Source organism: Sturnus vulgaris, chromosome 14 (assembly GCF_052056855.1).
Source record: "Sturnus vulgaris isolate bStuVul1 chromosome 14, bStuVul1.hap1, whole genome shotgun sequence".
Classification (NCBI taxonomy): domain Eukaryota; kingdom Metazoa; phylum Chordata; class Aves; order Passeriformes; family Sturnidae; genus Sturnus; species Sturnus vulgaris.
Window position 1 is genome coordinate 5,234,177 of NC_142256.1, and position 16,519 is coordinate 5,250,695.

General features: G+C 49.1%; 1 protein-coding gene across 1 annotated transcript; it reads left to right on the top strand.

The window, feature by feature from the left end:
• Window positions 1-9,993: 9,993 nt before the first annotated feature.
• Window positions 9,994-16,107, top strand: CD40LG (CD40 ligand). Its single transcript, XM_014885016.2, has 6 exons — window positions 9,994-10,220; window positions 11,970-12,107; window positions 12,921-12,963; window positions 13,264-13,320; window positions 13,588-13,650; window positions 15,541-16,107. The coding sequence occupies exons 1-6, from the start codon at window positions 10,062-10,064 to the stop codon at window positions 15,903-15,905; spliced, it is 825 nt and encodes a 274-aa protein (XP_014740502.2). The 5' UTR covers window positions 9,994-10,061; the 3' UTR covers window positions 15,906-16,107.
• The last annotated feature ends 412 nt before the right edge of the window (window positions 16,108-16,519 follow it).

A 16,519-nucleotide genomic window follows, 5' to 3' on the forward strand; every position in this document is an offset into this window, starting at 1 on the left:
ATGCCTGTCCATCCTCATCACGCAGGGTGGAAATCTTTCTTTACATTTTCTCCTTGTGATCTCAGGTATGTGAAGGAAGGTGATGTGAGAGCTCTGAGTTTGTTCAAAACACTTTCAGGATTATTTGAAAACTGGAACTCATTCTCAGAGACCTGAATCATGTGCTTCGAATCTCTAGGACATGCTCAATGGATTTTCTGGCTATTGCAGACCAAGAGGTCCTTTCTACCTGAAGTTTTCTGAGGCTACTTTAAGCAGCAGCCAGTGCTCAGGAAATGAAATTGGTAAACATTAGAAGGAGATCGTGTAATTACCTGGTTTTGTGGTTCATGATAGTTTTGCATGGGTGGGCACTGTGGTGTGAACCTACTTTTGGTTCCATTGATATTATTGCCCTGCAAAACTTAAAAAAAACCCCACCCGAATCCTCTTTTCAAAGACCCCAACAACCACTCCAGAGGCTGCATGCTCTGCTATTATGAAGGGAATTTGGGGTAAATTTGGCTTCCTGCACCAAATCCAGTCTGTGACTTTAGAGACTGTCTGCATCATGTGTCAGTGCAACAGAGCTTTACATCTGTGTGCTTGTGGCAGCACTAAGACTCAGCATTGCACTACATCATTAGTAGCTGTGGTGATTCAGCTCTGTTCCTGGAAAATTAGGGTGAATTCCTGGGTAAGAAAGCTAGGAAGGGCAGTGATGTTCCTCAGGAATTGCATTGCAGAATAGGAACTCAAAGGTAGCTCATGGGAGAGTTGAGACCTTGTGGTGGGTTGACCTTGCTGCCAGACGCCCACTCAGACACTCAACAAGACAGGGGAGGAAGGTAAGATGAAAAGACTTTGACATAAGGGCTTGGATATGACTCTGCAATTACCATCATGTCTGTAGCCATGGAAAGGGGTTTTAAGCCTTTAAGTGTGGCGGAAATAAGATGCACAGCTACATGGTCGTCTTTCATGACAGGAAAAAAGAGACAAGTTTATTCAGAAACACACTTGGTTTTATAGCAGGACTGCAACTCCAAGAGTAGAGAAAAGGTGATTGGTTCAGAGAGAAGACACCCCATTCCCAGGGCCTGGTCACAGGTGTTCTATTTTTGTTATTAATTCTTTTTTATTTTGACCAAATTATCACCCTGGGAGAAATTATCCCTAGCCTTGAGCTGGACCAGCTTATCGGCTGGGAACAGAGCTGAGAAGCTGCAGCCTGGAATATTTTCCAGGCTGTAATTTCCTTACTTTCTCAATATGTATCCCACACATGTCCAAAACAGACTCAAGGAAAAAAGATTTTGCTTATCCTGCAGCCTCACTTTATACACTCTGAAATTATATTGCTTTGCAGATTAGAGCCAGCATGGTGATTATTTTCTGTATAGGCTGACTCTATTCGGCTGTTTATGTCTCTGGATCTTTACCCAGCAACAGAGATGCCTCATTTCATCAGTGATTAAGCTGACACCAGGTGGCTTATCTAAGGTAGCATAAGCAGCCAGACACAGGCAGCAAGAGAAAGTGAGTGTCCTGCCTTCCAGATCTCTCCATCTATATGTCCAGATGCCAAAGGCAAACAGGATCCACATCCTGGTTGGCTCATGGCCTGCAAGGGGATGTAAGGAGGCTGATGCTGAGGGAACAGATTGGGATGTGCTCTAGGTTTGCTTTCCTTTCTGTCCAACCACTGAACCTGGTTTCCAGTGTGGTTCCTCCAATTACTGTCATAGAGATGACAACACAATACTTACGTGGGTAGGTTTTCTTGTGGCTCAGCAAAACGGTGATGGTTGCATGTTCATCTTCCCCTCCCTGAGCACTGGGGAGAAATGGTCCTTTTTCCCCTGTCGTTAGGCTTAGTGCCAGTAGTCTTTTCCTTGAACGGGGTGTTTGGGGTTTTCCTTTCACTGTGTTTTACAGCAAGTGCCCATGCCAACATTCAAGCCTCTCTGACTGCATCACCTCTGTGAAACACTTCCCTCCAGGTGTGCAGGGGGTTTAGGCCAAAGATTTCCCACTTTGAAATAAGGTTGCTTTTCTGCTAAAAGCGAATCACAGCCTCTGGGGTTTGGTGACTCATTCAAGTGAGTGAGAAGAAATATATCCAACAGCTTGGGCATATTAGGGAACTGCTCTGGAAAGAAAACGTGTGTCCTGAAAAGCATCTGTGTGTCCTCAGGCCAGGTCTCATTGGCCAAAGTAAGAGCATGGCTGTTACAAGGGAGTGTGGGGATGTACTGCCGGGGACTCTGGATGAGCCTGGGCACCAGTAAAGAAACTGAAATCCCATGGCCCTGCAATTTGTTGTGGTGATCTGGACCCATAAGGAGCACCCACCCATGAGGCACATAGCCCTGTGTCTGATTTTTTATGCACAAATTATGTTTGCAGGTGTCCTCTCCATGAGAAACTTGTTCCTCTGGTGGGACTTCATCCTGGGGGCCCTGCATGTCGACAATCATCTCCATTTTGGGGGTTTTTAACCCCATCATCTCCTGAAACCGAGTGCTTGAACAAAACACGTTTCTCTGTTTCTTCTACACAATTTTTTCGCATCTTATGGGAAAGTTCTGGCAATTATGAAGCAGCTGACACATTCAGAGGTTTCCAGCCACCAGCCCATCACAGCCTGAGAGGGGCTGGGCATGGGGATCCAAGAAGGGCTGCTGCTCTGCCAGCGTTACCTGGAGGCACCTCTGGCCTCTGTGGTAAATGTGAGATGAGCTGAAGTCTCTCAGCCTCTGTAGATAGAGAGTGAGCTCTGAGAAGCACCCTGTGTCTGCCAGTAAGAGCACATACTGAGCCAGCCCTGCTCCCATGGACTGTGGGGAAAGCCATTGTGAACCTTGACAAGACTCTCACCAATCATGAGGTGTTGTTTCCTTGCAAAGGAAGCCTGCACCTTCAGACAGAGGAATTCCTGAAATATCAGTGCTTTATGGAAACTGGACTTCCTCTTTTCTTTAAGCGGGTCTTGTCCCTGGCATGAGCACAAAGAATGTTGTTATGCCAGCAGCAGCTTTTGCAGCTGTACTTTGCTCCTTCCCCCACAAAGCCTTTTGCTCTGCAGTCTGAACTGTGACCACATCCCTGGGCCACCGGGCAGGCGAGGCAGGATGTGTGCTTGTCTGCAGGGCTTGTCTGGCTTCTCTGGCTTCTCCTGTTGCATCACATTCCAGCATGGAGACCCTTCATTTTTAGCCACAATTTTCCTGGTGGCTGTGTGAGGCTGGGATGAAGGTATGGATCGGGAGGGGAGAGGAGCTGGAGGAATCAGTAGATGGCAGAATTGTTCTCTGCTCTCTGCTGTTCCTCTCACACGTTCACAGGGATTTTATGGGAGCTTTGTTACCAAGATGATGCCCCAAGGCTGTAGGTATTCAGCCTGGCCAAGGAGCAAGCTGGTGCTGGAGCTGGGCTGAGCATTCCCACCATTGTTATCATAGCTGAGACAGGAGTGGAAGCATGCAGGGAAAGGGCTCCATGTGATGTCAATATGACCTGCTCAGAGCACCCCAGCTGCGAGCTCTGAGGCAAAAGGGTTGTGTGACACCATTGCAGTGTCTATACATATATGGAAGGCAGCACTTCTCTGTTTTTGCATTGCTTTGCAAGATATTCAAGATTGATTTTGCTGCCTCTGACCGTGCATGCAGTGTCTTGGTTGGATTCCAGAGTCTTGAGATGGCTACATGCGAATTTCCACGGAGAACAGATTCCTGCTGCCCCCAGTGCTGCCTTCTCCATGCGATTGGTTAGTCCCCAGGTAGCGGCTGAGGATTTCCCCTCCTAAGATCTCAGGTCAGAGCAGTGTTCCTTGTCTGCCCCTCACACCTTTGGCTGCTCACCCTCCCTGGCTCATCTCCTACCATTGACAGCAGTGTCACTCTCTCTTGCTCACCTTGGGGCTGTGTATGACCCCAACGGGATCCTAGTTATCTGGAAGCTGGAGCACAAGCCCCCCCAGGGGATCCAAAGATCAACAAGGAGAGAGGAGAAATGACAGCAAAGGCTGAAAGGGGATGAGTGAAGAGCCACAGATGTGATTCCCATAGTGATGAAGAAAGTCCTGTGATGAGAACCTTGTGGAGCTCGATGTGTGAAAGATTTGGGAAAAGATTAGTAATTTGCATTAATATTGCCTTGGCAGGGGGATTGTGGTGTAATGAAAAAGAAACAGGCAAAAGATTGAACTAGTGACTGCCAAATCTGCCTCGAGAGATTGCTCATGTCTTGATAATTTCCCATCAGGATCCAGATGACTTGCTGCAGGATGTGTTGCTGTGCAGCCCCAGTGGAATAACCAGGCACGGCCAGCCCTGGACTCAGCCACGGTGAGGGCTCACTGCAAACCTCCACCTATGGAGGGAGGGAAAGGAGAGAAAGGCTGAGTAGAACAACAGCTGATTCAGGCTGTGTCTTACCCACCTCCCAGGACATTAACCCACCAGAAATCCTTGGGATCCCATCCATCCCAGTGCTGCACATGGCATCTCCTCCTGGACTTCGGTCAAGAGCAGTGAAACTGTCCATGGACCACAACGGCTTGATTCATTGGCATGCCCCTGCCGGTGGCCAGGGACCCTTGTGGGGTGGTGGGAGCTGAGGTGCCTCTGCTGTGGCAAGGCTGGGTAGTGGCAAGGTTTGTTTGTGGAGCCCAGCAAGTGCTTGGAGCCAGTTGCAGTCGCGGCTGCCAGGGGCTAAGCATCCTTCCTCTCCTCCCGAGGCTTTTGTTTTGTTTGTGTGTCCCACACGGATGCTGAACAGGAAGTCTCGTCTGCCTTTTTGTCCCGACGGGGCAGGCAAGGAGGAAGGAGAGATGCAAAGGTGATGCTAGGAGCCTCCCCACCCACCCATCGCGCTGGCACCGCCAGCCCTGCAGCCTCCCCTGGTTTTGCTTTCCCCCACCCCTCCCATCTCCTTTCACAACATGAAAAGGCAGAGGCTCGCCGGGGCGTTTCACTGCGGTTTCGATGGGCGCAGGCCCCCGCACCCCGTGCAGGGAGAGCAGCTTTCAGCACTTGACCGAGAACGGGGGAAGGCACGGGATGTTCTGCTCCCTTCCGCCGTGACTCAGGCAAGAGGGGCTTGTTTGGCAGGACCAGGGCCGTGGGCCTCCCCACACTGGGCTCTATTTTTAGGAAGTTGGGAGAAGTAGGTGCAGCCTTCACAGCAAGAAGTTTCTAGTGCCATTTGTGGTTTTGCAGCTACAGCAAAGCTCAGCATCAGCAGTTCTGAGGCCAGGTGCTCTCTGTGGCTCAGCACTGCAAGGCTGGCATTGTCACCCAGATGTGGCATGAAAGCCACATGTGCTTCGGGGCCCTTCATCCTCTGCGGGGCCACTGAGGCTTGTTTCTTTGCTGTTCCCTGCTCTCCACCCACCTCAGTCCCCTGGGGAGAAGGCTGGCTCAGGGTGCAACCGTGGGTTGTACAGAAGGGCAGGGAAGTGAAGGGGTAAGGAGGGAAGGGGGCACAGGGGACAGTGGAACAGGGCTGCTCAGAGGGACAGCAGCAGCCCAGCGTCACCCCCTGCTGCTCTTTTTCTATTGTTGTTTGCTGCTCTGGAGGGTGGCAGAGAAGATGTCTGGGGAGGCAGATACCCCCTCACATCTGCAGGGAAACTGCAGTGAAGATGATACTATACATCTGATCTGATCTACTTGCTGGGACCACCTGTGTTCACATTTGCTGGAGCTTGGAACTTTGGCTCATCTCCACATGGGTTTCTCCAGGGCTGAGGAACATGGCAAGCAACGGAGCTGCAGCCTACCATTGCCACCATGGTGGCTACAACCGGCATATTCTGCTCTTCTCTTCCACAGAGGGATGTAACTTTCACAAGCATTGACATATTTTTCTCTCCCCGAAACTGCTTCGTGCTGCTTTGGACTCCAAGAATTTTCTTTTATTTGACTGAGGTAGATAACGAACAGAAACACTAATGCAACCTTTCCTTCTCCAGATGCTGGTGGTGTTTTCTGTGGTGCTCTGGCTATTTCTGTTCCCTGTTACTCTCTGATGACAGGGTTGTCCTGGAGATCTGAGAGGTCAGAGGATACAGGAGAGCGAAAAATCTAAAGAAGTAAAAAAACAAATGGCAGAAAAGTTCAAATTTCCCTTCTGCCTCTAGCCCTGGGCTGAAGGGCCTTAATTTAGGTTTCTCTCATAGATTCCTTTCTGCATCCCTCCCACGGCATTGCAGGCGAACTCCTTTTCTGACTCAGAATAAAATCTTCTTTTTGAGTGTATTGTTCTTAGCACTGCACAACACCCAGCTTTTGTTAATTGTAAAGAGTGTGTGGGGCAAGCATCACATTTTAAAAAGCTAGTCAAGAAACCACAGCAGGCACCCAAAAAAACCCAAAAAATCACTCTCTTCTCAGCAGCTTTCACCTTGCTGCCTTCAGAGATGCTCCCAGCCTTTGACAGATCACAGGGGCAGGCAACCGGATATTTTGTCAGTAAACAACACTCAGAACCCCAAAGACAAATGGAGACAATTTGCTGATCAGCGGAAATACCACAAGTAGGGCAAGAGGAATGCAAGCAATGGATCACATTTTCCCATCGTCTCACCCAGGGGTTATCTGGCTGGAGGAACTGTGCCAGTTTGGGTTCACAAGTGGGTGGGCATGGTTACGTTCAGAGAGTTTGGTGGGAGGTGAAAGAAAACCCAGTTGGTTTCTTGGTGATGGGCTAGTTACAGGGTGAAGATGTGACTTCGTCTTCCCTGGGATTATCTCATGAATGCAGACTCTTTCTTCTGGTTCTGAGTCCTCTCTTCCTTGCCCATCGTCTCTCTGGATTATGCCCCACTTTCCCTAAGACTGTGTTCCCTGTTCTGCTATGCTCCCCCATGTTCCTACAGCAGCCAGTCAGGGATATGCATCTCCCACATCCCTACTATCCATGTGAGGTGGCAGCAGAGCATGTCCCCAGGGGCCAAGTCACACATACCCTGCAGCACGTCCTTGGGTTGCCTGGCTCTGAACAGCAACGGTGCCAGGACTGCTCACTGGGGGTCTGCCTGCCGCAGGGCTTGGTCAGATTGTCCTGTCTGATCCAACACTCCTGTCAGAGCAGCCACGGTGGTCCAGGTTGAGCGGGAGAAGCCTCGGGACCAGGTGCTGCAGAGTGGACAGCTCCCGAGGGTTGCAGCCCACCAGCTGCAGCAGCAAGGGGCTGGATTGCTGGTGTGGAGCAATGGTTTCCTGAAGAGGAGCTGCTGCTACTGAACCTCTGCCAGGATCCCCACTGTCATATTTTCCACTGGGTTTCTCCTATCAGGGTGCTGCCAAGGAGCAACTCAGTTTCCTGGTTTGCAGCACAAGCTGACCAACCAGTGATGTTTTGTGCTGGGTACCCAAACCTGGAGCCTTTCCCCACCCTCCTCGCCAAACCTGTCAGCCCATCCAAGGCTCCAGCCTCTCCATCAAGGTGCGTGCAATGGGACCAGCAACATACTTGGACTTTTCAACATTTCCTACAGATTCTTCTCATTTCAGTGAAGCAGGTGGCTACACAGAAATGTCTTTGGAAAGGTTTATTCTGCTGGAGAAAGCCAGGGCTCAGGAATAGCTGTGCAAAAACAACACTCAGCGGTGCAACACTCAGAGCTGTGGTTTCACACGATATTGGCTGCCTCTGTCCCAGCGCATTTGGGAACAGTATTAAATGATGACTTGTCATGCAATTTAGTTTCACATGTAGTGACTTCCCCCAGATGTGTTAAATTTAGAGAAAACTCTAAAGAGCCCTGGAAAATGCTGGTGAGTGTGATGGGGCTAAGGCAAAGCATGAGGACTTTGGGGAGCTGGTGCTGCTCCCTACTGTGGCCTCATGGCCCTCAGCTGTCTGGAGTATTATTGGGAATTTTCAAATGGCTTTCTGCCCGTGGTAAACTTGCCATGGTAGGGACAGTATGCAGGAGCTTGTCAGACCAGATGCCTGAGAGGAGGCCAGGCTTGGCCTTTCCAAAGATTATGGCAATTTTAAGACAAAAATAAATAAAATTAGGTACTTGGCAGTGGCCCCAGACTGTGTGTGGGCTTGATCCTCTGCACAGCAGAGCTGCAAGCCCAAGGGACCAGGTCCAAAACTCAGTAATGCTGAGGAGACCCTCTTTGGGGACACAATAATGCATCCCCAGCACTGTTTGGGTCACTCTGCTGCTGTTGGGAGAACACTGCTGAGGAGACTGGAAAACCCTGATGAGCAGAGCAGCAAGGCAGCCCTTGGATGGTCAGGGTGTGTGGGCAGCCTTCAGAGTACAGGCACTCAGGGGGAGGGTCTCCAGCAGCTCGTCTCTCCTCTAGAAGGCAAAAGGAGTGCTGACCTTGGAGCTGGCAGCCTCTTCCTGAAGGATGAGTCCTACCCGTCACTGCAGAGTTGTGACAGTCCTGGCAAGCTGAAGGGTTACATGAGTCCAAAGCACCAACCGGGGTCTCAGCCCCGAGCCATCCTCGGCCCTCAGCTCAGCTGTTACTCAACTGCTGCCCACAAAGACCCTGGAGCCATCCCACACTTGTGATTGGGGTGTTATATTTAGGAGCACAGTGACATGCTAAGGTCAAACCCTGATTCAGTTGCAGAGGTGTTTGTGCTTTGTTATCAGCACTTGCATTTGCAGCTCACAGCACCTTAACCACGCAGGGCAGGATGCGGGAGAGAAGGCAGATAGCAAAAGCAGATGCTGGACTCCATCCTGCAATGCTCTAAGCAGCCCCAAAAGGCACTATGTACCCTCCTCTCCTGGGGCTGCTGGCAAGCAGGACCTGTTCAGCACCCCCCTGCCTTGGCAGGATTCAAACCTGTACTGGCTGTGCACACATCTGATAAGAACATCTCCTCTAGCAGACCACTTTCAAAACTATGTGATGGTTGATGAAGCCTTCAAACTAGTGCCCCAGCCCTCCTCAACACATTCTTGCAGTCCCCCTCTTCTGCATCCCAACAAACCCCCAAATTTATTCTCTTTACATGGAGAAAATTGTCTGTCCCCCGTTGCAAGCAATGATGATCCCCGGTATTTATTGTATATTATTTACAGTGGTACATGTACTCATGAATATTAGATTCCTGAAGAGCTGGGGGGCAGGACTTCACGTCCCTGCAGCCAGCTCGAGAGGGGTCAGGGTGTAGAGGGGTCCTGGGTTTCTCGAAGTTGCATGGCAGTGATGCTGGGAGATCAGAAGCTGGCAGGAGTATCTGGCATTCCCAACAGCCCTTTTTCATGCTTAGGTACATAGAAACAGGTAACAGGGATAAGTGGGGTAGGGTATGAGATGGCTTGTGCCCTTGGGTATAGGGTGAACACCTCACTAGGGAATCAAGAAAGCTGCTTAAAACTTGTTTCTCTAAAGTGATGGCCAAGCACCAAGCCCAAAGTCCCACTGTCTGCTGAAGAGCATGAAAGCTGTGCCTACATCAGGGTCACAGTGTCTGTACAGATGGTGCTTTCCCCCAGATCATCCAGCCTACCCAGGCAGAGGCATCTCCTGGGGGGAGCACAAGGGAAAGCAGAAACCAGCACAACCCACCTGCCTCAGCCAGGCATCTTCACTACAGAAATCATCCTTCTCTTAAAGGAAAAAGCAAAGAGCCATTCTTCCTTTTTTGAGAAACAACCAAACTTCTGAGTGCTTCCCAGCCCCTGGCAGCCCACAGTACTGCTCAGCAGCTCTGAACTTGTATTCAGTCTTCATTTCTTTTTAAGGCAACTTGCCACAAAACTTTCATCCGCAGCAGTAAAAGAGCCCCACCAGGGAATATTTTGGAGTGATTCAAGGGCAAATATGAATATATGAAATAAGAACCTTTCTCTGTTTCTGGTAGAACAGTAGGAAAAAGCATGGAAGTGCAACAGAGAAGAAAGTCTAAGGAACTTTTTTCTTGTTGTTGTTGTTGTGGGAGATGGTAGTGAACAAACTTACCCACTACGAAGAGCTTTTTCCAGGAAGTGTAGGTTGCTGCACCCTGTATCCCCTGAGCAGCAGGCGCTCGCAGAGCAGTTCTGATGCTACTTGCAAGCAGCACATTTGGAGGAGCCTCAGCAAGGTGCACAGATGATGAATGAACCCTATGGCCCTGAGGCACCCCGTCCCATCAGCAGCACATCTCCTGGCATCATGAAAATGTTCATGGGCTTCCTCACTGTATTTATTGTAGTGCAGACCATTGGGACCGTGCTCTTCTGTTTGTATCTTCACATGAGGATGGATAAGGTAAGCGGAGAGAGAAGGTTGTCTCTGTCTCTGCTGGATTGCTGGCATGGTTTGACTTCAGCTCTGGTGATATCTGCTCACCAAGACAATGAACACAGGGGAAGATGGTGCTGACCACTGGATGGAGACAGCAGTATCATTTATCATACCCATGTTCTCATTTCTGCTTTAATTTGCCACAGAGATGTATGCGGGAGAAGGAATCTGATCCACTTGCTGGCAAAAAGAGAATGACCAATCGAGGAGAGATGCTAAGAGTAAACGTGGTAGCTGATGCTAGTCTGAGGACAAGAGGCTATGCAAGTGGCTATTTTAGGCTTGGTGGTGGTTTTTCTGATTTTGTAGCACTTATTAGCACTGTGATGCTGAAAGGATGAAATGTCCAGAAATGAAATTTTTTTTAGTGTTTCAGTGATTTTACCAACATCTCACTTTAGATGCTGTCTTTCAGTTTAGGGACTTGGGACAGGATATTTATTTTTGTAATATTTATATTTGTAATATTTACCAAAAAAATTAAAGTCTGGAAAGCTGTTTTTGAGGTTGGTAAGTCTGCAGCTGCTCGGCATGATGCCCAATATCACCAATCTAAAGCTACTCTCCTTCAAGCCAGAAACAACTGCCAGCTAAAGAAATATGTGCCTAAAACCCAGCATTCATTTTGCTTACCAGATACACTGATTTGGTGGATGTTACTGATTTTTACATGTGTCGTTTCAGCTTACATTTCAATTCAAGTTGAAACGACAGATGATCTACAAGGGTGGAGTGCAATGTTGAGCTGGGAGGGCTTTAGTATCAGAGGGCTGGCAGGGGACTTCACTGCATGGAGGTTGCAGCTGTCGTGAAGATGTGTAGAGGGTCTCTGGCAGAGGGAAATGTGACTGTAGGGGGACACGGCTGAGGATCAGAGGCAGCTGAAATGCAGTCACAGGTGGCAAGAGGATTTCAGTTGCCTTCAGAGCTTGTGGCAGGGCTTCAAATATGACCCCCCACATCCTAGTGCTGCCTGTGCTGACCTCTCTGCCTGTCTCTGTGTCCTCATGATCAGCTGCACTTTCTCTTTACCGTTTAACTGAATGCTAGGTTTTTACAGGAACAAAAAACCAACAAAAACCCCCAATAGATGTAAATTTAAAAATCAATATTTGGATGCATTTAATTATTTTCTTCTTGGCTTTCTGATTCTTTTTTTTTTTTTTTTAATCTGAAGAACTTGGCACAATTCAACCCCAACCTACACGCTGTTTAGTTTTGCTGGCAATGCTTTTAGTCAATAAGCAAGCAGAAAAAATTCAAAGCCCTCTGTGTGGACAGGGCAGTGAGGGGCTGAGTGAGGATCCCAGCTGCCTGCTGGGGCCATTGGAGAAGGAGCTGCAAAGCCCAAGCCCCCGAGCCAGCCTCTAGGATTTCTGTGCCTTTAAGAAAAGTCAGAGGTGGACATTTAAATTAATTATCAAGGTGATAGAAAATAGATCCTGAACAATCCTCCTCTGTCAGTCAGGGTGAGGGTGAGCTCCATGGGTTCAATTCCCAGTGGATGAGGGCACAGATGCTGTGCTGGGTGTCTTGTGGGATGTCTTGCTGCCCACAGTTTGGCTGCCCACCTCATCCCAGTGCTGAACATCCGACCCTGAGCTTCCCAGGCTGGATTAATTGCTGCCAAGAATGCAGCATGGCTCTGCTGACAGCTGCTGCAGGTTTCCTACCAACATTCCATTGACCCTCCCTTCTCTCCCCTGTCGGCAGATGGAAGAGGTGCTGACCTTAAATGAAGATTACGTCTTCCTAAAGAAAGTACAGAAATGCCAGACAGCAGAAGGTCAGAAGTCAACATTATTGGACTGTGAAAAGATTATAAAGGGCTTCCAGAACATCCAGTGCAAGGTACATGCTGTTGAATGGCTAAAGATCCCACTGAAGGGGAAGAGGGGCTCCCAGTCATACACAGAGCTTCACCCCAAGCATTTTTTTTAAAACCATGAGTGCTCTTTAGGGGTGTGTAGCACCTATCCTTTTTTATACAGTATTCTTTTTACACTATATTGATATAATTGAAAAATCTCATTGTTTTCTTTCCTAAAATGCTCTTGATCAGAGCACATCCAGCTGCAACATGCCATGGTATGTTTGGGGCTTGTGGTGGGCGGGATGGAGCTGCAGCCTCCTTGGCCCTGCTCCCCAATTCCAGTTTGAAAATAATTGATTTTCTGCTAGCTGGCACCTTTCTCCAGTCCTGTGCTGGATGTCTGTGAGGATGCTCGTGGCCAAGTGCTACTGGAAACACTTTTCTGCCCACTTTGCTCAGGTGTCAATGACAGTGCAAGGCTTGGGCCAGGAAACAGAGCTCCTAGCAACCAGTGAGGAGAAGCATGAGTGTGCATTATTTCAGGAAAAGGAGATTTTTCTTGTTTGTTTATCTTATTGTTTTAAATAAACTTTACCCATCATTTTAATTTAGTAAAACCTTAGACTATAAACCCTACAAACTCCCTGCTGCAAGCAGCCCATGGTCATGTGTGAAGCTGGGGAAGGCACAAGAGGGGGTTCTCTGGTCTCCTGTAACCTCTGTCAAGAGCTGACAAGGCTGTTGGAGCCAAATACCACCAACTCCGGCCATGACCAGAGCATCTTTTATATAGAACCTTTCAAAAGATTTGATTTTGAAAAAAAAACATATATTTTTTGCTGTTGTAACAGGACAGATCCCTCAAGGAGCAGCCCAAATTTGAAATGCAGAGAGGTGAGTTTCCTGCTGTGACAAGTGCACTCATGGCTTGCTGGGGCAGGAGGAGTTCCTTGGCCTGGGAAGGGGTTTCCTTCAACAGCCCATGAGTTTCTCAGGGCATGGTGTGGCAGCAGGGGACGGGTTGAGGTTTGGAGCATCCCCATGGGGGTAGGACTGAGTTCGGTGTGGGCTGGCAGAGATGGACACTGGGCATGGCTGTCTCCCCAGGGCAGGCAGACCTAGGTGCCAGAGTAGACAGCTGGAAGTTGTTGGAGTCAAACCCAAAATTAAATCTGTGGCCTTTCTACTTCGCAGGTCCTGAGCACCATGAGCATCCACGTTTGACACACAAGAATGAGACATCTCTGGCAGGTGAGGTGTGGGAACATCCAGGTCCTGTTCCAACAACGGGCAAGGTGGCACCATCTCCTCCACAGGCTTTATCCATCAGAGACTTCACCTCAGAGGCACCTGCAGGTCTTTGCTGAGTGGAGGCCACGTCCTGCCACACTCAGGGCTGGGGATGGAATCTGGCCTGTAGAGAACCATTAAGGACGGGAGGTGCTGCAGTCTCTGAGAGGAGCACTGGGGAAACGTGGGTGCCAAAGCATCAATAACAATGGCCTTTTTAAATTGCAGCAGAGAAGAGGGAGCCAATTGCAGTTCATCTGGCAGGTCAGCAGAGCAACAAGGCAGGCTCAGGTAAGACAGAGTCACCCAGTCCTGCCTCGACCAGGGAGTCAGAGGGTCACAGCAGTGTGCATTCACAGTCCTACCCTGTGGCTCTCTGAGGGCAGGGACAGAACAACTCCAGCAAGAAAGTGTGTCTCCAAAATACAGCAAACTGCCCAGCGGTCACATCGCCATGTGCACCTGTGCCATGTGGGGTTTGCACATCCCACCTGTCCTCAGTAGCCCTATGTGTGCCTTCCTAGAAATGCACCACGAGGGCTTAATCTTCCCTGGGGTTTTTTTGCGTGGAAAACTTTTATCTTTGTATTTAAGGAAAACAACCTCCCACATTTCTTTTGTTCTTAAAATGGATCTTTTTGCTCTCCTGGCCATCTCTTGCTGGGCTGGCTGCTGCAGGAGGGCTCTGCTCGCATTTGTATCTGCTGATTTAATCCTCACCCAAAGTGATCCTGGTAGCAATGTGGGCTGGCCGATGGCAATGTGGGCTTTACAGTAACAACATAGGGCTCCAAACTGATTTAGTCAAGTTGAAATTATTCACAGCCATGGCCTCATTAGGTTTGAGAGATTTTGCATTTGTACATCCCATTGTATCGACCGTGGCTGCTCTTGCTGCTCTGTCACCCGGCATAGCTTTAGCTGAGGGACTTCCCACAACAGCAAGGATTACCAAAGTGAGTATGAGTTTGCAAGGTCAGTCACTCCATCTGACAAGGATTTCATAATCCGAGCACTTCTGATTTAATTCTGGAGTAACTGACATTAATCGGCAACTGCTATTTCCATCTCTGACGCAGCATTTCACCCAGAGCTCACTTACCTGTGGAAAGCTTCATGTTAGATAAGATCAAAGAAGTGATAAACTTGCTGTATTTTAAAACTCCCTTCTCAAGCACTTGTTGAGCCTATAAAGCGAGGTCCAGAGAGCAGCAGTTGCCTGGAGCTCAACTCTTTGTGGGGAAATGTCCCTGTGGGATGCGTGGTCAGGGCCCATGGGTTGCATCACTCCCCCAGGACTACCCATGGCACACTGTCTCTGGGCTGGGGCAGTTGAACCCATTATTCCCCTTGGAGTCAAGTTCCTCCCCCTGGCTACTCTTCCAGGTGTCTGTAGGCTAGGGAAGGTAGAGGTCCAAATTCCAGAGGTTGTAGCTAAGTTCAGCCCCTACAGCCATGGCTTCCAGGTCTCTGTATAGGCTTATCTGGACCAACTACATGAGCTACTCGACACCAAAAGTGTCCCAAAATCCATGGCATCATGTGATCTGTGTAGTCCTTCCCATGGTCCTGCCAATGGGAAGCAGCACTCACTGTGCTAAGCTCTTTCAGCTCTGCACCCAGGCAGGGATAGGAACTCTGTGATGTTAATTTTTGTACTTCCTTGGCAAAGTCTCACCATCTCCAGAGTCCGAGAGGAGGAAGGACTCTGGAGGAAAGGCAGCCCCGAACTGGGACAACTGGGATGGGAGGCTCTGAAGAGCAGAGTTGCAGTATATTTTGGTAGTCCTCTGGGGGCTTGGAGGGTGTCCCACTGAAGTCCACGGAGGCAGCAAATGGAAGCGACAGTGTTTGGTCTGTTGTGGTAAACACAGGCAATCTTCCTCCCTAAACGTTTCCACTTGACTGGATGAAGGAAGCTAAATGTTCCTCCACTCATCTATTGAGTCAACGCTGACAAAACCAGTGATCAGCAACATGGGTTAAACCTGCTTTGGCCTTGGGGAAGGGTCCCTGCTCCCCTGGGGCTGGGGGTGGTGTCCTGGGCTGGCTACCCACTAACTGCACCCTGCAGACAAACAGAGGCTTTGAGGCCAGATATCTGTAGGTGTCCCCCCAAAGCAGTCTGCCAAACTGGAAGTCTCCTTCTCTGAGCTCACCTGCCATGCTTTCTCCCTACAGTGCTGGAATGGAAGGAGACCATGTATGGCCCCACAAACAGCTTAATATCCAACAAGGAGGGTAAACTGAAGGTGGAGGAAGCAGGACTCTACTACATCTACTCCCAAGTCAGCTTCTGCACCCGGGAACCTTTGGCACCCTTCACCATCTATATTTATTTGCATATCCCCAAGGAAGAGGACCGGCTCTTGCTGAAGGGACAAAAGACACAGAGCACCGTGAAGTCCCTCTGTGAACTCCAGTCCATCCGTGTGGGAGGTGTCTTCAACCTCCGGGAAGGTGACATGGTCTTTGTCAATGTGACAGACTCCACAAAAGTGAAGTACAGGCACGGCAACACCTACTTTGGCATCTTCAAGCTGTAGTGAGGAAAGGGCTGCCCTGAGCTGGGAATCCAGCCCAACTTTCTTGAGCAAAGTGCCTTTCCCTTTTTCCCTTATTTATGTTCCTTTGCCTCTCTGTTTTTCTTGTTTCTTAATTTGTATATTTTGTTATTTATTAATGAGGCCCAAAGGGCCCTGAGAACACAAATGGAACAAAGTTTGAAGCTGTTATTGTTTGCTTTCAGATTTTTTTTCTTTTGCAGCCACTGATTTGGTACCTGCTGGTGTCATGTGCCTGGGTCCACCACACCCCACATTCCTGGCAGGGTCGTTGTCTATGTTATGTCACAAGAGCTTTGTTTACCAAACTCTACCATCAACATTTCTTTCCTAGAAATGTAGGATGGCTCAGGGCACTTTAGCCAAGCTGGGTTCATACATATCTGCAGCACCAATCTGCTTACAAGCATCAAAAACATTAAAAAAGGCTTGGGAACATCATCTCTAAAGGAATCAGTAAGCCCAGCACTGTCTTTACATAGTAACATGGTAGCTGCTGGTGAGGCAATGTTGCCACCCCAACTGTCTGCTGTATCTGGAGAATCCCCTTTTTTCCATCCCTGACTGTCTGTGAAACTTAACCGGTTAACTTCCTC

What these genes read in the sequence shown, in the direction of transcription:
- CD40LG (XM_014885016.2), top strand. Translation starts at nt 10,062, where the DNA reads ATGATGAATGAACCCTATGGCCCTGAGGCACCCCGTCCCATCAGCAGC. An exon ending in CAAATTTGAAATGCAGAGAG is followed by an intron (nt 12,964 to 13,263) that starts GTGAGTTTCCTG and finishes TCTACTTCGCAG; the next exon opens with GTCCTGAGCACCATGAGCAT. An exon ending in GAGCAACAAGGCAGGCTCAG is followed by an intron (nt 13,651 to 15,540) that starts GTAAGACAGAGT and finishes TTCTCCCTACAG; the next exon opens with TGCTGGAATGGAAGGAGACC.